Source organism: Felis catus, chromosome C1 (assembly GCF_018350175.1).
Source record: "Felis catus isolate Fca126 chromosome C1, F.catus_Fca126_mat1.0, whole genome shotgun sequence".
NCBI lineage: Eukaryota > Metazoa > Chordata > Mammalia > Carnivora > Felidae > Felis > Felis catus.
Genome location: NC_058375.1, coordinates 86,967,507 through 86,992,500, shown reverse-complemented (window position 1 = coordinate 86,992,500; position 24,994 = coordinate 86,967,507). Strand labels below are relative to the sequence as shown.

Genomic DNA, 24,994 nt, shown 5'->3' with positions numbered 1-24,994 from the left:
CCTCTTGCCTAAAATATGAGAATATGCCCCTAAGTGACCTTCCTGTCTCTGATATGCTTTGCTGTTCCTGCAACACCCATTTGTCTATCGTGCATCATAAAAATGTCAAAGCAATAATAATTTGAGATATAAATCTCAATGACTAATGACTTCACTGTTTTGCTTAAAATTCTTGGAAGTACAGAGAAGATAACTCACAAACATCTTTGGACGACCCTGAAGGTCTGGGAGCTGGTCACTGCTAACATTTCCAGACTCACTCTTGCTACTTGTTCCATCACCACCTTTCACACTATTCTTATGGAACTTCTGTAACTGTGGAGTTTCTTTCCCTTAAAATAGGTTGTGACATGGAAAAATCACTTCCCCCATCTGCAAACTAGAACTCAACTTCCAAAATGGAAATTATAATGATAATCACTTCACCAGATTATGAGAGCACAGCAAACTATTTAGTTCTTTACAAAGAGTAGCTATTTTTATTTCCCACAACTAATAATCACTGTAACTTAAGCATTTTTATTTCGATGTGTGCCATTTAAACCTGTTCTAAAAACAACACATTATAGATTTGATGTTGTCGATAAACACCATTGAATCATAAATTTTCACTATTGTTCTGTTTCTATTCCTTAATTACTTGCATCTATGGGGAATTACAAGAAGCATTCCATTTGTTTTGTGTTTTTCTTTATTCCTTTTTGAAAAAAAATGTTTGAGAGAGCACACGCGTGCACTGGTGTGCAAACAGGGAAGAAGCAGAGAGAGAGGGAGAGAAAGAGTCCCAAGTAGGCTCCACTCTGTCAGCGCCTGACACAGGGCACAATCTCATGAACTGTGAGATCATGGCCTGAGCAGCAATCAAGAATCAAATGCTTAACCAACTGAGCTACCCAGGTGCCCCTCTTCCTTTCTTAAAAATTTGCAAATAAGAGCACTGGTTCCCCCAATATTCAATCCTATATTCTTCTAAAGATGCTATTATTTTGTTGACTCCTAGTTCATTAATAACTGTAATTACCATCTGCTATGTTGCATCTTAAGTTATCCAGCAATTGCATGTATTAGTTTTCAATTTTGGAAATTAAGCTCTTGAAAAGACACTTCCTCTCCTAAATCAGGTATTGTTCCAGGTGTATTTTTCTAATAATTACATTTTTAAGTCCACTTTGCTTTTTGTTATTGCCACATTCTAATACTAATGTAAAATTTCAGTCCTTTGTATGAATACCCTATTCAAGGCTAAGTGTAATATATAAACTAATTTGCTTTTATCCTTGTTGATTTCTTATATGATAGGATTTTTGAAAGACACAAGTAAGTGATACTTGGTTTTCTAGGCCTGTGGTTAAAAAAATATAAGTCAACTAATATCACTTGGATATATTTTGAAGGAAAAAAAAAAGAGCCTAGATTCCTAGTAATAGAAGCAAGGAAGATTTGAAAAGTGTCTCAGTATTCATCTTAGTTTAAAGCTCTTTTTGAGAATAAAGGGCATACACACCTGTGTAAATATGTATCTCTTTCAATTTTATTAGACATTTTCTTTATTTCTCCTGCCAAAACTGCTTATGAAAAATATATATCTTTGGCTGAGAATTCCAGCTACAAACAATTCCAGAATTCTCCTAAGGAATCAAAATAATATGTTTCCTTCTTATAACAGGTTCCTTTTCATTTAATTTTCATTCATTTTTCCCTTCATGCCTCTCTCTACATTTTTTATTTTAAAACACATACAAGACAAAGGCCTCTGATTTATTCCATTCAGGACCTGAGCTTTATATATGGGTGATTCGTAGTATTTGTAAAATAATAATAATAATAATAATAATAATAATAATAATAATAATAAAACTACCCCTAAGGCCCAAATTTAATATACACATTTGCCAATGGAACTCTAATAAACAGATCATTGAATTTTAAAGCTGGAACGGGCCTTGGAGAGCAGGGAGTCCAAACTCAAAAACTGTAAGCCAAAGAATCTAAGTCACTGGCCAGTCACTCAACTAACCAGAGGAGAATAGGACTAGACCCGCAGACTCTGAATCCAAGTTCTGTGATCTTTTTTAATAAGTCACATGTTCTCTCATGACACAGACTTCTGGTATCTTTCATTCCTCATAAGGTAAAAATAGAGTTAACTGGGTTTGTCCTGTGTCTGAGCAACTAGGAAGCACTCATTCTTAAAAGCAAAGCTGGGAACATGAAATTTCCCTAACAGAAGCTTTCCTGTAAGGCTGCATTTTCTCTCTATTCACAAGTAAGCTGCCTACGGTAATGTTCTCTATAGGCAGTAGCTATTAATCTTTGACTTTTTTTTTTTTATTAAGAGGCAACAAAGTTAATTTTAGGTTACTGCTAAAAACAAAACCAAAAAAAAAAAACAAAAAAAAACAAAAGAAACCTCTTACACTCAGTAACTGACCATCTTGGAAACTGCAGACTTTGTTTTCATGCTCTGCCTAAAAGTACTCTGTCTATGCTGGGAGAAATCTGTAGATATCAAGTTTGATATTTGAAATGTGCACTTTGGCAGACCTCCATCTAAAGGTGTATTTTTTATGAAGGATAAAGAGCAGCTGATTATACTCACAAAAACCCCAGAGGAAACAGACTCTGTTGATGATAACTGCCTACAGTGGAGCAGGAAGTGCTCAAGTTTCCCTCTCCCTCCAACCTTTGCTCTGATAATTACCAACCAAGCCCTACCAACAATATTTCATTTGATGAACCAGCAAAGGAAAAGGAAGCGCAGGGCACTTCCCACGAGGGTGGGGGAAAGAGGTTCTGTGAGCTTTCCCTACTGATTAGAGCTGGGAAAGTTGATCTCTTTTCATGCTGTAGATGAGGCGTGCTGCAGTCACGCCTCCCGCTGCCAGCCCAGCACCGGGATCTTAATCAGTCACTATGAAAACTCATTAGCTCCACAGCAATGAGTCCTCCACTGCTGAAGCTTGGCGCTGTGCTTAGTACCATGGCAATGATCTCAAACTGGATGTCCCAAACTCTCCCATCCTTGGTAGGACTGAACACCACGAGGATGTCGACGCCAGATACCTTAGTAAGTCACTCCAGTGGGTTTGGCCATCTTGGGAAGTAAGTGCATTAAATCAGTGGGCTTGATTTTGTAAACTGCAAAGGCTGAGATTATGCTTCTCTATTTACAGGGCAGCTTCAATGATACAATATTTATGTGCTAACTTTAGTCATGGATATTTCTTTGTGAACACTTTAAAGTTATGCCAAAAAAATAAATGGACTGTCTGAGAAATTAGCTGTGAAAGGAAATATTAGAGTCATTAAATTCTCAAGAATGATAAGCTTTAATTTAACTATATTAATCTGAGGTTTGGAAGTATTCTTTAAGAAATATGTTTTGTTTTTTATTATTTTACTTCTTTTAATGTCTGTAAAATTCCCCTAATAGAATACATTCTATGTAATCTAATTTTACTATAGCAGTCTCTTTCCTTGGAATTCAATTCTTGTGACTGTAATGCCTTTAGTCTGAGAAATCAACTTCTTTTAAACACAAATAAAAAACCTCAGCAATTTAAAGCCTGCCAAAAAGACTTTAAGAGAGCTAAGAAACACAAGCAATATATAACTCACTTGATAAGATCATCTCCCTTTATTGTTTTTTTTTTTTTTTATAAAGACCTCCTATCATAAGTCTAGCTCCTATAGTCTTTGTTTACCTAAAATTAATGTCTTTTAGCCCTTCCCACAATATAGCAAAGTCTTTTCTGGTAATTTGAACCATGGTTTACTTAGCAATACTCTAAAACCTTTCTAACAAAAGGTTTTTCAGACAGAAGTTACAAATTGAAACAGAAGGAATATCCTTGGAAAATAATTTCCCTGCTATCAAATAAAGGATGCAGAAAATAGTATTTGGAGCTCTTTGTCTTTTTATTTTTATCTATTTTTACTACTGGATTATTAGTCAGTACTAAAAACTCAGATACTAAAATAATGGTAACCCTACATTTTCAAGAGTTATTTGCATTACTAATAACTAATCTATCAATGTGCAATTAACTGAGGAGAGTCAAATCAAATTAATTATATAATTTACTAGATTCACCCAGTGCTTAGGGTACCAGCAGAGCACATGAGGCACACTTTGACCCACTTTATGTTTACCTCCCTTAGGTCATTTATGTCACCTCAGCACCTCTATGGTTGAGTTTCCCCTCCTTACCTGTATGATGTATATATGGCAGGAGGAATGTAAAAAGACTTCTAGTTACAAAGAAAGCATGATAGGTCATCAATAAACCATTATAAAATCAATTTACATTATATAATATATACTGTGCCCAATTTTCTCAATGTTCAAGAACCTTACAGTTCTCAGAACCTTAGTTGAATTAATTCTTTCAGAAAATGAATCTAAGGAATTCATAAATGAGTCATATTCCAAACTTGGTACCTTGGATCTGATATGTATATTTTTTTGTGTATAATGAACACTGGTTTTGTTATTTCCTATTGTTGTTAATGGGGGAGAATCAAATTTCTAACAATATGCATGATTCTTTTAGGACTTCTAGTTATCATGTAAGGTTACAGTTAATTCAGTTTCTTTACTTCCTGATTAGTAATCTGTTGTCTGAAAAATGTAAAGCATTGCTATAGTCTGGTTCTGATACAATCAAATTTTCCTTTGAGTGCCAAAAAAAGAAAAAAAAAATCAGGAAAGTTTATACTCTTCACTAAAAAGAAGAAACCAGCTTGCAAACTTTTTTTTAAATGCTTTATAGACGTAGCGTACTTTATAGAAGAACAATGGTCTATGACATTTCCTTACCTTAATTATTCAAGATAATTGCTCATACCTTACAATTCCCATGGTGAAAAATGAATGAATCTGTATTTCCTAGATTAAGATCATAAAATGTTAATGCTGGAAAGGATTTCTGAAACCATCCAGGCCAGTTATCGTCACATTATTTTTGGCAGCAGTGTCTTTTTTCCCCCCAGAATTAAATGTAATATATGCTGAACAAGTATTTGTTGAGCAAACCTGAAGTGGAAATCCAATTTGTAAAGCAGGTCATGGGTCAAATAATAAAGAATGGGGGGAGGCATTTATTGGGCTTCTACCATCGGCTCCTTCCCCACACAATCAATCCCTTGCCCTAGATGAGATTCCTCCAGAGAAATCTTATAGCAGTCAAAAGCTGAACTGGAAGTATGAATGAGCTAATCCAACAGCCTCATGCCGCAAGTGGGAAGAATGACCCAAAATGTGGGACTGAACAGATTTCCCCCAGCTGGTGAATGACAGAGGCAAGGGTGGACGCAAGTCACCTGGCCACAGTCCTGTTCAGAGAAATGGTCTCCTTCTTCATGAGTCCCTGCCCCTCCTGGCCCTGGTGTCACAGTAGGCTCTTTCTGCTCTGCTCAGGCGGTTTCCCATAATCCTGGACTCCACCTCCCTTAGACAGAATGGTTAACCGTACCCTTCATCGTAGGTTTGGTTAGGATGTCCTGCACCTTTCAACATTCTTGATCTATGTTCTCACTTTATACAGTCTGAATGGGTTGAGCCTGAAATTGTGTAAACATAAAAAAAAGATGTCTTAAAATTTGTTTTGTGGGTGCTTATGGGATGTGGAGATGGAAAAATGTAGAGATTTACACAAATATCAAATCTTTAGAAGGGTAGTTTCAAAAAAGCTGGGGAAAAAAGCGGGTTTTAATAATTAAATGCGATTAAATCTGTTTATAGCAAGTGTCTCTGAAATAGTGTCCATTTGATGGTCTCAAAAGCTCAGAGGTTTTTAAATTTCCAGGATGTTTTTGTTAATAAGTAGTTAAATACAGCTCCTTATTAAAGGAATATGCTCCCTCTTGTTTTTGTTAGAATCTTGAAACATTTCTTTATTCTCCTCTGTAGCCCTGTTTGCTTTCTTCTTTCCTTTCTCTTTTCCTTCCAATTTATCACTGGGCCCATCAGCCTTTGGAGAAGCTGGTGTCTGCAGAGGTGAGAAAGCTCAGGCTCCCTCTGGCACTTCTCTCTGATGCAGAGAACTGGCCCTTGAGGCTGAGCTTCTGAGAAATCCACCTCCCCCCCACTGCTGTGGACTCCACACCACGAAGAACCTGGAAAAGAGCAATTAGACCAGCAGAGGACATTCAGCAGACACCAGCTGTCCCCAGTCAGCTGTGCTCCTGTGGTGGCAAGAGGCCTCAAAGGGAACCTGTGGGCAGAAGTGATTTGTTTTGCTACGGTTTCAAACATCTAGCTGACTTTTCTTCATAAATAACCACTTTAATGAGTTAGTCAGTTTTAAGTTCCTTAAAATGAGTAGAATACCCTGATGCAAACTCCCTATACTTTTCTAAATATCTTATTCTCAGCTCACTGTCCTTTTTCAGTCTGAAGACACCAGACTTCTGTATTTTACAGACTGCTTTTCCTCCTCAAATCCTTAGGCAATATCCCTTTTGTGAAAGGACAACTAAACAAATTAAAGAGTGGGAGATGGATGAGAGAACAGAACTGCAAATCTTGAGAGCCACAGAGAAAGAGATAATTGCCTTTTTGGACAAGAACTGTGACATGGGCTTATTTATTGAGTAGATTTATTCTTGTTTAAGTACTTAAAGCACAAATAGGGCCAAGAGGGGAAAAGTACAAAGACAGACATTCAGGTCAAGCCCCTCGGGTTTCCCCCAGTGGAAGGGGCTGCCTAGAGAGCAGCAAAATTCTTACCATGCAGAGCTCGAATGCAACTACGATAACAGACAGAAGCATGAGAGTGGAAAGACACAGGACCAGATACAACCTCTGAGTCTTTCCCAGCACTAAGTCTCTTTATTCCAGAACATGAGGTGTCCAACCAACCTAAACTTTTATCTTTGTTTTTTGTTTGTCGAGTTTTTGTTGTTGTTGCTTTGTTTTAATGGTTACTTTTCTTAGAGGCTTGAGGTTTCTTTGAGTGAAGAATATGCATTTATTTTTAAGAAAATACCACTTTATTGGGGAGCACTGATACTGTTTCAAGCACTGAAGTTTGCCTGAAAATAGACCAGTCATGCAGACAAATAATGTTAGCTAAGACTTGGTTTTGCCAGTGGGCCAGGCACTATTTCAAGTGATTTACAAGTATTAACACATTTAATCTTTACAACAGCCCCACCAGATAGTAATAAAACCTATCTTCATTTCCCTAAGGGACGCCAAAGCACAGGAAGTTTGAGCAGTGGAGCCATGAACTGAACTCAGGTAGTCCTGCACCAAAGAAAACTGGGCACAGCCCTGGGGACAACCTCTAGGACAAGCCCCAGAAGGAGGGGCAGCATGCTGAGTGACCTTTCACTGGTCACCACCTCTTAACCGGCTTGCTCTCCAGGATTACCAGACCATTAGTGGTTTTCCAAGGGTTCAGGAAGGAGTCTTCCCATTTTTTATTCTATTTTGTTACACTTCTTGTTATAAAGACAGCTTTTAAAGAGGTGAAAATCACGACTCTCCTACAGAATATGCATTTCTGATTTCAGTTCCAACTAGTCTCATATAAGAAATAGGAAGAAAACTGCTGCTATGCAGTGACATCTTTATTAACACATCCTCCAGAGCACAGCTTCTTTCAGCGTGGTCTGTCAACATCTCTCATTCCTTTCCTCACATTTCTCCTCTCTTCACAATGAAAGCCATTAGCATGCTAAGCCACATTTCACTCTGAGACCAAACCTAGCCTCAGACAAAAATTTATAAGGGGTTTCATCACTTAGGCATCTCCACTCTGAATAGCGTCTAACAAATGGATTTTTTTGCTGCTTTATTTTCCCTTACCTTACACACCACTCTCAATAAGTAGATTCCTTATTCTTTTTTTTTTTTTTTGCCTCAGTCTGTACCTTTATGAAATGTCTAGAAACTCAAGATAAAACATAAGACTAGCAATGTTCCACTAGCTGATTTGGTTCTCTTAAAAGGATCAGAATTCTGTCCCTTGCCTGCCTCTCCACCTGGACCCTAAGAAATGATTGCAGGGTCCGCCACAGGAATATCCAGTTGGGTTTTGCTGAGCCATTACTGCTAACAACTCCTCCAGGTGCTAATTGCTACTTATTTCCATACTGTTTAGATAATGCCCTTCACCTGCCGGGGTGCATTTCCTCCAAAGCAAATTTTCTGGCTATTGGTAAATGGACATAGACTATCTGATTCATTCATCTGTACAGGATGAGAGTAAAGAGCTCTGGGCTGAAAGTGGAAGAAAACTGGTTTGAGTCCTATACATGACATTTACTAAATGGAGGACTTGAAGAAAATTGCTTATGTTGAGTTTCAGCTTCCTCATAAGATAGTGTGTATATCTAAGAGTAGTTGATTGGAAAAAAAAAAGTGAGATTAATACAAAGGGTAGGATTTTAAAAACATAAAAACAAATTGAAATACAAGATATTTGTATGTATTTGTACATTTACCTCAGTCCTTAGGATCTTTCTTTTCTGCTACAAAGACCCAGGAGTTTTGGGAGAACTCTCACCTAGTAGCTTTATATTTATAAAGCATGGCTTGGTAATTAAATTATAAGCAAAGAATCCAGACTTGAAATCCAATTGTTAAAATTATCATTTTAATTCTCCTATTTAGAACATTCTTAAATATTTCATGAGTTCTGCAATATTAAAAACTGCTAAATAGTTCATTTAGTTCTTCTAATTAACACAAAAGGTTCAAAGAGAGCTGCATCAGTAACCACTGTGATTAGCAATGCTTTGGATAGTAATAAACCACATGCACCCTCCAGGTCCAAGTACTGGACTTCATAGCAGTTCAGAAAATGCTTCCAGGGTTATCTTTATCAGTTATAAAAGGGAATTTCAGACAACTGGTGGGCAGGGTGGTGGTTAAACTTTCAGTCTCTGACATCGAAGTACAAATCCCAGCTCTGATTATCCCCTGCATGACCTTGAACAAGTTCCTTACTGTCTTGGTTTCCTCACCTCTAAAATGGGCAGTATAACATAACCTCATCCATAAAGTTGTAATATTCAAAGGCAACAGTACATGCAAACTGCCAAGTAATGCCTCGAGCTCCAAAAATGTTTGCTATTACTATTACGGGAGTTTTACAGACACTGGAATAATTGCTATTACAAGTTAAAATGGGAGGTCTTTTTCCATTGGTATCCAAAAGCTGTCCAAATATTTCCTTCCACCTGAGGTCTTGGTTGGTTTTATTTTGAGCCTCTTTTCAATGCCAGTATGGATGCCCTAAAAGAGAGCACCAGAGATACTCATAAAACTTCCTTTATTTATCACTGACCCTGACACAGAGGTCTCTATCAAAACCCATAGGACTGTCAGGCACTCATCTTTTATATTAGCTTTTTTCTCTTTTGAGTTACCTTTGTCTTGCCAAAGAGGTAACTTGTTATAGTTGGGATCATTCAAACTAACTCTGTAGTAGATAAGGTCAGGGCTCTTTTCACTGATTCTTACAAGAAGACAATTGGAAGTACAAACAAGGCTGGAGTCCACTTTTATTAAGCTGACACTTCAGGGAGAATGCTAAATGAACATCAAACCCTCTTCACCTTTCCTGTTTCCCTCATTCCAGAAAGCAACTGACACCTTGCCCTGTCATGATAAGCTCCTCACTAGTTAGCCAAACACTTGGCAAGTGAACACCAATATTAATGCTGCCAGGTTTAATAATCAGTGTTTGCACTGCTGTTAAAGAGATAATATTATAATTGGGTGACCCCTGGTCCTTTATCCAAAAGCTAAATTTATCCTAGTTACAAGACTTAATTTTCTTACATGTTAGAGATTTGTGTCCAATGTTAGGTGAAACCTAGGTGAAACTATAGGACCCATGTCTAGATATATTAATCCCATACCGTTATGTAGCTTAAACCTTTAATTTTATCACTGAAACTACTCTGCTAAACTATTCCCATCTCCATTCTTTAATCTCTGCATTTTCCTTCCTTAATATGAAAAGGATAATATGATAATCTTTAAGATGCTTTCTGATTCTGATAATAACTCTCAGTACCTATTTCTATCCTAACTGGATATTCAGGCATAAATGTTAGAAGGAGTAGGAGAATGAAAAAGAAATGGTAATGAATCCAATGCTTCAGAAATAAAAGGCAGCATAGGACACTTCCATGAATTATATGAAAAGGGAGATTAAAAAGAGCACTGGCACCAACTGCTTCTCATTATAGATCAAGGACAAGGACTATGACATCTTTATGAGTTTCCTGAGTTTATAACATATAGCTTCCCCAGTGTTTGTTCATGATTGTTGTTGGAAGGCGTATCAGCACCCTGTAGTGATTATTGCCAAAGCCCTTGAAAAGAAAAAGAGCTGTGTGTTGGTGGATGGTATGCAATGACCTGGGACAGAATAAGTTGGAGATTATATTTGTTCTGGTGTGAACTCCAGAGACAGAAGATCTCACAGACTATAGCAGATCTGTGGAGAGGGAAGTCAGCTTGGTTTAGTCCTTTAAAGGGTTTGCTTTAACCTGGTAAAACACTCCAGTCTATGGGCAAATATCCAAGCCCAGTAACACTGAGCATTTTGCAAGACAGTCCTCTGCTGGCCTCCCTTCACCTCTTGGTTCCTAGCCTCATCTCAGCTCCCAACCCTCAGGCTTTCTCTCACCCTCCTCAGCCTCACACCTCCAACCTGATTCATGAAATACCTTATTTTCTAAACTAAATTCATCTCCTTCTTCTCCTGATCATACAAGAAATACCTATCTGCAGAATCCCTGGAAAACATAGAAGGACAGAGAGAAAGGCTGACAAATTTCAGATCCCAGCTGTAGAAGCAAGCCAGAGCTTAGCTAGGAAAAGGCCCATTGATTTATCTGATTATTTCCACAGGAAAAACAAATTCGGATCAAACTGGATGGTTTGTCTACAACATCTGTTAGGTAGTTTTTTCAATATCCATGACTGATCCTTGAAAACAATTATCTGGATGTTCAGCATCATACTGATATGGCCATAGCATAATTAAAAGCAAGACTCTAGAGCTGCACTGTCCAATGAAGAGGCTACATGTAGCTATTGAGCATTTAAGATGTGGCTAATTCAAATTGAAGTCATAAGTATAAAATGCACAATTTCGAAGATAGTAATTTTAACTTTTCTAATAGGCTTAAAAAAGTAAAAATTACTTTATTTCCATTGGACAGTCCTTCTCTGGAACATACTGCCTGGCTTCATACAAGCTAACTGTTCCCAAGCATGTTAACCAATTTCCTCTTCTGTGAAATGGAAATAATAATTCCTGCTTCTTAGGGTGCTTCATTGTACTGCTGCATCATCAAGTCAATGCATGTGAGTTGTCCCTTGGAATAGAGCCTGACCTTGAGTAAGCAACATTCTTCAGCCTAGGCAATCCCCAAAGAGAAACTTAACTGAAACCCAAGCCACTAATAATCTTAGCAGCTGGAGGAATGAATGAGTGCCTCTCTGGGCAGTACATCATGGCCTCCACAATGACTTCTCCTTATACAATGGAGAGTGTATGTTTAGCAGCACCTGGATGGCTCAATCGGTTAAGCGTCTGACTCTTGATTTCAGCTCAGGTCATGATCTCATGGTTCATGACATCAAGCTGACAGCACAGAGTCTGCTTGAAATTCTCTCTCTTCCTCTCTCTCTCTCTCTCTCTCTCTCTCTCTCTCTCCTCCCCATCTCTCTCTCTCAAAATAAACACTTAAAGCAAACTCTTCCTGAAAAGTAACTAGATGAAAAAGAGGAAACTTATCTTTGTACCTGATAACATATACTTAATACGATAGAAAATATCTAATATGTCTAGTAGATGAATATAAATCAAGCATTGAAATAAGACATACGAAAGGCAAATAGCAATACTAGACAATACACATGAAATGCCTAATGAATAACACAGAATAGGTAGAAACCATAAGGGTTTAGTAAGTTGAATGTTTATGAAAGAGGTATTCCTATAAGGAGAAACAAAATGAGTAGCACATAAAGAAATGAATCAAGGTAACATACTTTCAGGACACACATGGACCAATTTGTTGGAAAGAAGTTTCCTATAGGAAGATACAGGAGGTAAAACTAGAAACATAAATAGGAGGCAGACTTTAAGCTGCCTCATTCCTAGATGGGAAAGCCACTTTAAGCTACAGTTCTAGGGAGGTAGGGTGATAAGTACACAGAAGTAATTTGGGAAGATGGATTTTGCAGACCATGTCAAAATATTCTTTAACCTCTCTGGGACTCTGCATCCTTTGCAAAACCATGCTGATCTAATCATTTTACCCTGTATTCTTACATGCTACTTTTCCAACTTTATTAATAATTAGCTCTTCAATACATGGGAAGCGCCCTGGGATAGGGCTTTGCTTCAGAATATCACGAGTGAATAATAATCAGAAATGTGTATGTGTGTGTGTGTGTACACACACACACACACACACACACACACACACACACACTACTATCATTTACTGTTGAGAAAGACAAGCTAACAGATCTTATGTAGAGAGACTGGTGATATGTGATTAAGTGGTTATCAGATGCTTCTAAATTGCACTGCAATGTCCAAATATGACAAAAAGCATTAGGAAATGTTGTAGGGTCAATAAATAGTTACTAATATAGCCCAATGAAAGAAAAATTCGGGGTGCCTGGGTAGCTCAGTGGGTTAAGTCTTGATTTCAGCTCAGGTCATGAACTCATTGTTGTGAGACTGAGCCCTACATCAGGCTCTGTGCTGAGTGTGGAGTCTGCTTGGGATATTCTCATTCTCTCTCTCTCTCTCTCTCTCTCCCCCGCCCCTTCCTCGTGCACACACGCTCTCTCTCAAAAATAAATATTTTAAAGAAAAGAAAAACTATCCTGGGGACAGATAAGGAAGATGTAACTGAATGAAGTTATGCTGCCTATAGAAGTTGTAGAAGTTGTTTAATCTTTCTTTTTAAAGAATAAAAACAGAAACTTTATCAAAGAGGATCCTTTGTTTAAAATGTTACAAACCCACATTCTCTTTATCCTGTAATGGGGGTCTGTGTTGTGTGTTTGCTATTGGTTTCCTCAGACCCAGATTAGTCCCAAAGAAGGGTGGCAAGTGTACAGTTCAGCACAAGACCCTGATGGACGATGCATTTGCACAGTGGTGGCTCCAGAACAAAACCTGTGTTCCAGGGATGCCAAAAGCAGGCAGCTTCGCCAACTTCTGGAAAAGGTACGTGTCCTGTCCTCCATTTTTTTTTAATCTACCATTCCTTGAAAAGGAAATGCAGGAAAGCAGGCAATAATGAGGAAGGTCCTTCCAATTTTTGTCCCCCTTTCTCAAACTTTTTTTTCCTTCCTTGAAAGGAGTACCTCAAGATTCCTGCTCTACTGTTTATTTGTATTACTTTTTATTTTTCTCAATCTTACCTTCTTAAGACTGGATATCTATCATATGCCTTAATATCCAGTTGGTCTCTTCTTAAGGGGAAAAAAAGGCAAAAAGTCTTATTCCTATGCCAGAAATCTATCCTCAATTCCCAGGATCACACTAGGCTGTTTGAGCTCATGCATTTGAATCACATTAACAACCTTGCAAGGAAGTTAAAATAATGGAATGCAATATGCAAGCTATCTGAACAGATAATGAATAATTTCAAGTATTTATCATCATTCTCTAAGTCATTCCTTTGAACATTAAGCTCTTCAATTTCATTCAACAGCAATCTCTCTGTATAATTTACTTAAGCCGATCCATAACAATCAAATGCAGAATGCCCTTGATTTATTCTTTTTTACAGATAAAAGTCAGCTCATGAAACATTATTTATGTTTAGTTTGAGGAGGAAAAAAAAAACAATGAATGGTTCTTTCAATTATTCTCATTCAGAATTTCACTGTGTTGGGCTCTGAATATAGTAGGACAGCTGGGTGGCCAGACTGATGGTAAGACGACAACATGTGGGAATTTTAAGTACCTTCAGGGATAATAAGATAAATTAGGTAGTATGTGCTTTTAGAGAACATCATGCTCAACCATTCACTCAGTGCAATATCATTTCTATGATCATTCATACAATGATGGCATTGAATGAGAACTTTTTAAGCAAAGTTAAGAGAAGCCAGAAAAATGAAAGCATCAAATTTGTTAATATAGGCATGCCTACTTTATGCAATTTCAAGCTTAGCAACAATAACTTTCTTCTACTGCCATATAATGAAAATAAATTTCCTCCATGTACATTATTTGGAAGTCTATTGATGCTCTAAAATTTTAAGAAAGCTTTTTTCTTGTTTTTATAAAATGATTAGTCCTGTTTTCCCTCCCCCTCTCCTCAGAGCTATCATCAATCTATCGATTCTCTCTTCTTATGTCTCTTTTTATAAGATCCTATCTTCCCTGCTCCTTCAATATCTGTCCCCCAGACAAAAGCAAATGTCATTTTCATTCAAGTTAACGACTCTAGCTAATGTGCCTCTCAGCTATTAGAAATCATGACAAATGAACTGGAATGATTTTTCTTGGGTATACCTTACCAATCTTGGTTTTCTTTATTTCTATGAAAAAAACTCCAAATATATAGTTTAATATTGTTTGGTTACTAGGGATATTACATTAGTAAAAAGATTTAATCTTTTAAATCCAATTTTGCTTTTCTATTAAATTTGCTTTTCTATTAACTATTTCCCCTCAAATCATAGACTTTCTGATCCTATATTCTTTTTCTGTGCAAAAGCATCTTTTTTCTATGTCAACTATGGTGAGAAACATTCTTAGATACTCTACCCTTATTTTTGTTATTTTTTTTCAATATAGCATTACATATCCATACCTCCCCCCATACAGATTCAGACATCTCTTCTGAACCTGTTGGGAAAAAAAAAAAACACACAGATTTCTTCTGAAATCAGTTGAGAAAGTTCAAATAAAGTGTTAGAAGGTGGATAATACCCTCTACAGGTCCAAAGTGAAATGTACTCCAGAACTATGATAAAACCAGGAATTAGTGTTGGATGAAGAAGGCAAAAAAATACAACCAAGGAGGTTGACCACAAGCCATCACTGATACGACCACCCCATCTAATATGCAATGTGTTTAATGATTTAAAGAAATTCTAGAAAAATCACACCTTTAAAAAGTCATTGTATCTAATTAACAAAAAACCCCACAAAATTTATTAACAAAATCTAGGTCTCTACAAGTTATGTTTATTAAATTTACCATTTGAGAGTATTATAGGAGGGAATAGTGTATAGGAGGGAATAGTAATAGTAAATTATGTACATTACTTGGAGTGGGCTGAAGAAGGGAGTGGCACTGATTTGCTGCAATGACCCCCCCCCCAAAAAAAAACCATCTGAAATAAGCACTCCTTATTCAGACTGAGCCAGTTTTTCTTATGGACTTCTCTATAGTTTCACAAATATCCAAGGCACTGGATGGAAAACCGGAGCATGAGTTTAGGCCGCCCACTCACCATTAACCAAAGAACTAATTTAGTCACATAATAAGGAAATGTTTTTAAAGATTTATTTATTTATTTGAGAGAAAGTGTGCACATAAGAGAAAGAGAATCCCAAGCAGACTCTGCACTGTCAGCACAGAGCCCAGTGCAGGGCTTGAACTCACAAACTGAACCGTGAGATCATGACCTGAGCTGAAATCGAGTCGGACACTTAACCAACTGAACCACCCGGGTGCCCCTAAGGAAATGTTTTTAACAATATTGATAACAGTATTTCCCATATCTGTATCCACTCCATTCAATCCTCACAGCTGAGGAACCTGCCCTTCTAAGTTTACCTAAAAAGAAACTGCTTTTTGAGGTTAAAAAACCTACCAGTGTCACTCAACCAGTGTATTATGGGGCTTTACCAGATCAGTTCTGTGTTTTCTCAACACCATGCTAGTGTCATCCAGAATGTCACAGGTGGTACCCATACTAATTTAAGCAATGTTCTGTCAAATATTTTTAACCATATCTACATTACTTAATATTTAAAGAATTACAATTGTTTTCCCAATATTTCAGGTCTTAATATGCCCAAACTACAACTGTTCATTTAAAAAAATGTTTGTTAGCAGGGCACAGGTGGCTCCATTGCTTATGCATCTGACTCTCGGTTTCTGCTCAGGTCATGATCTCACATTTCATGATTTCAAGCCCCATGTGTGGCTCTGTGCTGTCAGCTTGGGATTCTTTCTCTGCCCCTCCTCTGTGCTCTCACTCTCTCTCTCTCTCAAAACAAATTAACATTTTTTTTTTTAAAGCCTGTTAGCTGGGGCATCTAGGTGGCTCAGTGGGTTAAGCGTCCAACTTTGGCCTGGTCATGCTCTCGTGGTTCACAGGTTCAAGGCCCGCACTGGGCTCTCTGCTGACAGCTCAGAGCCTGGAGCCTGCTTTGGATTCTGTGTCTCCCTCTCTCTCTGCCCCTCCCCCACTCATGCTGGGTGTGTCTGTCAGTCTGTCTGTCTGTCTCTCTCTCTCTCAAAAATAAATAAAAACATTAAATGAATTTTTTTTAATAATTAAAAAGTTTGTTAGCTGTGTAGCTTCTCTGTACAGTTGGAGATGTCCTGCATGTCTAGGACAGTATCTCCTAAAGTGTGATTTTTGGAATAGGATACCAGTGACATCCTCCTAGTAAAATGATTTTAAGAAACACTATTCATGATACTTCACTCTTGAAGATTTCTACCACACAGTTTAATACTAAAGGTTCTGTGAAGACCTACAGCAAAGAATTTCTATTTAGTTTTGTTAATGTCAAGGCTATCCAAACATACTGAACTGTAGTCTTTTTTTTCCCCCCGAGTAATCTCTACCTTAATTATGAATTAGACTGAAAATTTAAGTTAATTTGTTAACTTCAGAGAGGCCTCAAACATTTTATTTATACAAAGATCCAAGATAACTAGTTTCAAAAATTATTAATGAAGGGAGACAATGAGCTTGCTGAACGATGTAGAGAAGGGTCTAAGCACAGGGACACATATGAAAAACTAAACTGTAAAACATCAGAGATAAACAGAGTCAAAGAGGAACCACAGCAGATGGGTCTCCTTTCTACAAGTGTAACTATAGGGATCTAGTATCAGGTATCATCAGGAAATTGATCCTGGGGGTGGGAGGGTCTCTGTAAACAGTGGAAAACTAAACATTCCTACGTATAGTCATCAGACAAAGCAAAAGACAGCCCAGACCCAAATCCTCTCCAATTAGACAGCTCCGTCTCTATCCATTATCCCAAATGCAGCTCTTATAATTATGCATATTTCTACAATATAGAAGGCCACAATTCTCCCAGTGCATTTGCCACAACACAAATAAGTTGAAAATTACCTTACTAGGGCAGAGGCAAGATAAGAGAGGCTGTTTTAATTTTAGACAGAATATTTCACTTGCCTATCATTTTCTACTTGTATGGACTCTGCCCAACCCACGGCATTCCTAGGAAAGTATCAGTCATGCCAGTGATGGGCAGCTTCAGAGATGAATGCCATATTCAAATGTGTAGATGGTTTCTTTAATACAAATGGCTTTTCTTTATTCATACTTAACTGTAATGAAGTTCAAAATTATTTTGAAAGCATTACATTTATCCAAGATGCAGTTACATCTCCAGGTTTCAATGCTGTCTCAGTAATTTTGTGCTCCACTGAAGATTTAAAAGAATGAAGCTTTCTAAGTAGGAATGATAGCAAATTAAGAAATATCTGGGAGTCACGTACTGCTACAGTGTCACAGTGACAGAAGGAAGGAACTTTCCTTAAAATACTAGTAACTGGAGTGCCTGGGTGGCTCAGTTGGTTAAGTGTCCAACTCTTGATTTGGGCTCAGGTCATGATCTCATGGATCGTGAGTTCGAGTTCTGGCATCGGGTTCTGCACTCAGAGTGTGGTTCCTGCGTGGGATTCTCCCTCTCTCTCCACCCCACCCCCACTCATGAGCTCTCACGCACTGTGCATGCTCTTTCTCTCAAATTTAAAAAATACTAATTACTTATTACAAGTATTGGAAGCATAAGATAATTTTAACCAACAGGTATTTATTGAACAATTATTCTGTGCCTTGTTCTGTGTAGGGTGTTGGGAATAAAAAGTATGAATAAGATGCAGCTTCTCACCTTTGGAGCTCACAGAAGGGCAGTCACTTCTGTGCTCCCACCCAACATATATTACACAATTAGTTTTAATATAAGCTAGGCTATCACATGTCTTGAGAATACAGGATTTATAAAGGGCAGGATTATGGATCAAAACAGCAGAAAAAAAAACAGTAAAAGATAACCTTCTTTAAAAAGAAAAATAGAGGAAGTATGCAAGCCAAGGCAGCAGAATGCTCTGCCTTCTTGGAATGTTCCAAGCTGACGAATGTACCAACAATGGGCTCTTCATAGCTAGCTAGTCCACTGAGCTTTGTGACATACCTGATGACAAAAATTTGTGTCTGAATAAATCACTGCTTCCTTATTTTCAACTCACAATTGTTGCAATGAAAAAAAATTTTTACTTATTGCATAATACATTTTTAAAAATAAATAGAATAATGCATAAAAATCTATGAAACAAAGTAAAATTCATCTCAAAGTCCACCACAATTTTTTTTGGTGCTTTCATGTTTCCATTTCATAAAAATAAAACATATAATTCTAGGCAGATTTATATATATTCTGTTTAACAGGGACTCCTTTCTACAATATTTATTACTTCTCCTCTTACCCACATTTCACAGAAAACTAACAACCCAGGGGTGCCTGGGTGGCTCAGTCAGTTAAGCATTCAACTCTTGATTTCAGCGCAGGTCATGATCTCACGGTTCGTGAGATCTAACCCTGCATTGGGCTCTGCACCGTCAGTGTGGAGATTCTTTCCGTGTGCCTTCCCTGCTCACTCAGTCTCTAACTAAATAACATTAAAAAAGGAAAACAACCCAGTATGTATTCTTCTAATCTTTAATACCTTTCTCTACCATGATTTTTTGCTCATATGCCCTATTTTCTTTTTTTTATTATATGATTTTTTTTTTGTCAAATTAGTTTCCATACAACACACAGTGCTCATCCCAAAAGATGCCCTCTTCAACACCCATCACCTACCGCCCCATTTTCTTTTATGTGTATGTTACACACACACACACACACACACACACACACACACACACACACACATACAAGCTCTTCTCACTTTTCTCATGGAAATTTCTCCATGTTAAGCAAAATTTAATAAACACAGGAATCACTTGGGGATTCTGATAAAATGCAGATTCTGACTCAGTAGCTGTGGCATAGGCCCCAAAATCCTATATTTTTAAGTTTCCCAAGTGATGTCAAACTTGCTCTGTACACAATACTTTGAGTACCAAGATATAAAAATCTAGCCTATCCTTTAAAATAGCGTGTTCATACTCCATTCCACAATTCATCTAACAGCTCTCCAACTATTAGAGGTTTTCACTTTGTTTTGAGGTTTTTGCTGACACAAAAATTAGAGCATGCTTCTTTCCTCATTTTTATAGGTCATCCATTTCCTACTTCTACATAGCCTAGGGCCCAATAAACCTACAAGGTACCATCAGCTTAATCTGTGTTTACTGCCTACCTACCAACCATTTGACAGAGCTGCTGTTTTCCAGGTCTCTTAAACAGTATGCTCTCCAAGCTTGGAGGTGTGCCAGCATTGCCACCATGCTTCTCGGTCAATTCAATCTCACCGTTGGGAGAACTTAGGATGTCAAAGAAACCATACAGGAATGAATGTGTTCTAATTGTGTTGGACATGTCACTATCATCCACAGTTGCTAAACATCCCACATCTTGAAGAAATCGGAGTTAGTACTTAGAGAAACAAATTATTTTAACATTTAATGGCTTGGGACATAATAAGCTTGCAAAGTCCTAGAATGAAAATTCCGTATTTCAAATTTACTTTTCTGATTAAATTCTTATTTGAAGTTATTTATTTCTCTCTAATCCTAGGATGTCAATTTTATTATTATTTCTTGCCTCAGTTTAATTTTCCCTTGCTGAATTTTTTGAATGTTTATCATAAAGAATTGTCTTGAAAACCTATCGTGTGGGGATACAAATACGGATTTGGCACTTACAGTTCTTTGTCATTTTTGCTACTTCAGTAGTGATTGCATATACCTGTAAATAGACAATAATGTATAGTCAAATGTTCTTGTTTAACAGGTTCAGAACATGTCCCAGTCTATTGAAGTCTTAAACTTGAGAACTCAGAGAGATTTCCAATATGTTCTAAAAATGGAAACCCAAATGAAAGGGCTGAAGGCCAAGTTTCGGCAGATTGAAGATGATCGGAAGACACTAATGACCAAGCATTTTCAAGTAGGTTTGACTTCTGCAATCTTGTCAATCCAAATCAGACACTGAGTGCAATGGACAGCCAGCATGGCAATCAGCTAGAAATAACTGTGCATCTGCCCATATGTGCAAGGTTAAAGACTCACTGGGGACATCAATCATCTCTCCACTGAAACTGACCATTAGCTGGTAGGAATGCATAGAAGACTTGCTATAAAAAGAGCATAATCCTCCTAGAGTTTGGTGGAGTTTATGGATAGATTTACAGGCCATTCAATATCTAAGACAAGGGGAAATCTCAAGGAAAACAACTAAATTTATCAAAGTTTTTTTCTGATGACTTAATGCCCTGCTAATATGAGGAGACAGAGAATATAAATTATTAACAGAGGCAACAATACCATTATTAATATCATACAAAAATAAAGAGGGCTGTTTCCTAATTTTATACAAAGTCTTCTCTTAGACTTTAAAGTTATTTTTGGCAATTATCCGGAAACACTGAAAATAGAGGAATAGTGTTTTTAAGCATGCTATGTGGACTTTTCATACCCATGTGTGACAGTGCCATAGATTTTAAGAATCTGACTATGATACTACCATTTGAATCTCTATTAAAACAAATTATCTGCCTCCAAAGGGATAGCACATCATTTATAGGACATCCTGTGGTTTTATAAACATAATGGTTTGTTTTTCCTCCCTTCTGTCATGAGTGAGATTCACTGCTGATGGTGAGGGAGTGGGCCTGAGTTTAAGCATCAGAAGTGCTTTTCACACAGAATCTTAAGGGCAGGGAGCTAGGATGTAACAGGATCTCTGCACAGCACATTTTGATACGGCAGATGTTTTCATGGCTGTGTAATTGTCTTCATTGGTGCTCAGGAGACTGAGTAGGGATGTACAGGAAGCAGTTTCTTCACTGAATCAGTTTTAAAGTTATACTAGAGAGGGGCGCCTGGGTGGCTCTGTCAGTTAAGCGACCAACTTGGGCTCAGGTCATGATCTCCTGGTTCCTGAGTTCGAGCCCTGGTTCAGGCTCTGTGCTGACAGCTCGGAGCCTGCAGCCTGCTTCGGATTCTGTGTCTCCCTCTGTCTCTCCCCATCACCTGCTCACTCTGTCTCTCTCTCAAAAATAAATAATAAACATACATAAATACATAAAGTTTTACCAGAGAGGTACAACAGAAGGAACAGAGGAGTAAGAAAGTTGAGGGTACTGACAGGAGATGAGGCTCAAGTGATGAATCATGAAGTTTAAATTGAAAAACAAAGCTAGTAGGTTAAGAAATTAGAATTAGAGCAAGACTGAGAAGATACAATAAATGTAAACACAATTGGAAATGAGAGAATGAGTGAACTGGATGAGTCCAGAATTTATGGGGGAATGGTAAACAGCAAAAAATAAAAAAATAAAACAAAAAATAAGGCTGAGGAGCAAATAAGCTAATGCTAACCAATATTTATTGAGCATGCACTGTGTACAAGGCAGTGCTGGGCCCTCTGCTGGATATATAAGGATCTCTCTTCTATAAAAGACAACTAAAACAAGGCACATGAAATTGACAGCAAATAGAAGCATAAATATTATTTAGCAGCACAAAGAGTAATTTTATTTAATTTCATTTAGAGAACATCGGGGAAAAGTTATAAAATTTGGCAATTTTTAAGAAAGCAGTTTGGACCAGTCCCCCCCAACACACACACCAAACAACCACCTGAATCACAGAGGATATGAGAAAAACAGAAGATCAGAAGATTCTCAGTGTTCAGGGTTAGGGTGTAGACTGTGGAAGGGTAACATGAGCCCAATGCCAAGGCCATCGACAAAGCAGGAAATGGTAAGCTGTCACTGACAGCATAGGGGAGCACTCCCAGAAAGGAAGAAGGACACAAGGAGAGGTGCTCAGGGTGTCGGGCGCGGAGTAAAAATTATTCAAGCTCAGATGGACAGTGCTGAACTCTGCGATGCCAAGGGACAGTTTTAGGATGCCAGGCCTGGCAGGGTTGGAAGTGGGATGAAACATGTGCATCTGTGGGAACTCTTGAAAGAACATTGAAACAGAAAGATACAAAGCTGAGACAAAGTCAAGGCAATAATTGGCCTTTTCTAGGAGTTTGCCTAGCAGCAGGCAGGCTGCCAGTAAGAAAACTTAATTTTCAGGCAGCACCATATGAAGTAATGATTTTGATTTTACATGTAATCCAAGTAGATACTTGAGTTATACGCAAAAATCCAAATAACAATCTTATTATTTTTCTCAAGAATTATATTCAACAGTTTTGACAAACCTAAGTACATAGTAACTAATTTAATCCTCTCAACAATACTATAAAGTAGGTTCTATATTTATCTCCATCATTCAGATGAAGAAACTGATGTCATTTTTTCAGCCTTGTATATCTAACATGCATCAGAACCACAAAGTCCAGCTCTAGAGGTAAACCTCCTAAGCCAGTGCTGTATTTCCTCTGAGTAGATTACAGATGAAATTTAATGATAATAATGACATGCTCAATGTGTTTGCTGAATTTATGTATTCCCTGAGCCTGACAGCTCAGTCAGATTTATATACCCAGTCAGATTTGGCACTATGTGCTGAGGTGCCATATTTGAGAAGAAGAACTAGAACATTCCAAAAGTCACTTTAACATCAAAGAATCCTTTTAGACTGAAGAAAATCTTCCTCTGGTAAACTATTTTCAACTTATCAAAAATACTGAGATTTTGTCTTCTATACTTCTTTGAGAGAGAGCATGAGTGGGGTAGAAATGTGGAAGGAGAATGCATGAGTGAGAGAGAGAGAGAGAGAGAGAGAGAGAGAGAGAGAGAGAATGAGAATGAGAATGAGAATGAGAATATCTTAAGCAGGCTCCTCAGTCAGCGCAGAGCCCAATGCGGGGCTCAATCCCACCACTCTGGAATCATAACCTGAGCTGAGCTTAAATCAAGTGTCTGACACTCAACTGACGAAGCCACCCAGCCACCCTCTTCTATACTGTTTAAGACGGAAATCCTGTTGTAGGTATCATACTTGAGACTATCATTCTTATATGAAGAGATCACGGTTGGGCAAAATAGTCTGGCTACAACTTTTGCTACTGTAACAACAACACAGCAGAAGGTGAAATTCTCGAAGAAATTAATAAGTAAAGATCTATGCTATTCTCCTTTAACGTTTTAAGTATTTGACATGTATATTGGTCAAACTTTCCACTGTTCCCTGACTAGTATCCAGGATTTCAAAACTCATTACCAATAATCCAATTATGAATTTTTGAAAAGATCCAAAAAAATACAATTACCTAGTTTTATTTTGTTTGTTTGTTTTTTTGGTTCAGGGGGAAGAAAAAGTCACCAAAATTGTGACACTGAATTGCTCTCTTTTCAATATTCCCACAGTGTAACATAAAACTCTTCATAGTAACTGTTGCTATAATATGCAGCAAAGGCTACCAACAGAACTCTTATTAAAATCATAATGAAGCAATTGTGTTTTTCTTTTGGGATGCCACAGAATGCTCAAACTAATAAGTTTATTTCAAAATGAGCCACCAAAATGAGTAAAGCTATGCAATTCCACCTTTTCATTGTGATATTTATGAAATCTTTCTCATTATTAAGACTTTGTCCCTCCCACTCAACATGGGCATATATACAAATTCAAAAAATTCTGAGCTTACAGAACGAGTGGAAACTTCCCCACAAGAAACCTAAGCCCATAAATCAGGGCAGCAATGGGAGCTCCTGCTATTTTAATGCGTTTATAGTAATAAGATCTTCCAAATGTAATTTTAAAATGCAATTTTCAGCTCCTCAAATTAGTTAGTGTACAACATGGTTCCTGACAGCACGTATGGATTATTCTCAAATGATCCTCACAGTGACAGCTCTTTCCACAAATGAGACCATCTGTAAAAAAAACTCATAACCGAATCACACTCATGAAATATTTTCACTGACCACCACCACCAAATGAAAGGAAAAGAAAAGGTGACACACCTAGACCTTGAAAGTAAAAACTGCAGGTGGGGCTCAGTTCCATGATGCTAGGAATGAGAGACACCATGTTGCCAAATATGCTTCTTGTTCTCCAGATGAAAACCAACTTTGCAGTTTCGAACAACTCTGTACGACTAGGTCCTGAGTTACATAAACTGTGAGCACTTTGGTCCCTGAAAGAGTTAAGAGAGTTAATTCACTCCCTGGGTAAGCAACTCTGCCTTCCTTAAAGAGCTCTAAATTATCTATGCTAAGGCAAATGGAGTCAGAGTGTGGGTAATAATTCAAAATGGTAAACAGCAACATGCATTTCTTTGAGATTTGAGAAGCTTTTCATGATTTATTGTGCTTGCTGAACTTACCTTCCTAATGATACTGTGGTAAGATGGATATTAAGAAGCGTGAGGAATACCTGAGCACTCCGGAAGGGGATGGAAACATTCTAAGTGTTACAGAAAAGCTGTTGTTATAGGATCCAAAATTTCTTCTAAGTACCCCCTAACAGAGATAATTAGTCATTGGGTAATTAGAGTTGACATAGGATATTTGACCTGTTTCTAGTAATTCATAATCGAAGATGGATCCTGATTTTATTTGCTAAACAAATACTGCATTGTTCGCTTTATAAAATGCTCCTAGAAAGTGAAATAACACAAACTCTTAAATGCTACTGTAAGAA

The 24,994-nt window shown here is 37.6% G+C and overlaps 1 protein-coding gene across 2 annotated transcripts in view; it reads left to right on the top strand.

Moving 5' to 3' along the window:
- OLFM3 (olfactomedin 3) overlaps window positions 1-24,994 on the top strand; it is a 189,986-nt gene that overhangs the window by 141,281 nt on the left and 23,711 nt on the right. Inside the window, exons 1-3 of one of the 2 annotated variants that reach the window (XM_003990375.6) lie at window positions 2,823-3,067; window positions 13,071-13,217; window positions 20,181-20,336. In XM_003990375.6, coding sequence (XP_003990424.1) covers window positions 2,939-3,067; window positions 13,071-13,217; window positions 20,181-20,336 — 432 coding nt within the window. In that variant the 5' untranslated portion in view covers window positions 2,823-2,938. Of the gene's footprint in view, window positions 1-2,822; window positions 3,068-13,070; window positions 13,218-20,180; window positions 20,337-24,994 lie in introns of those variants that run through there. The other variant, XM_011284827.4, reaches the window with a different exon arrangement.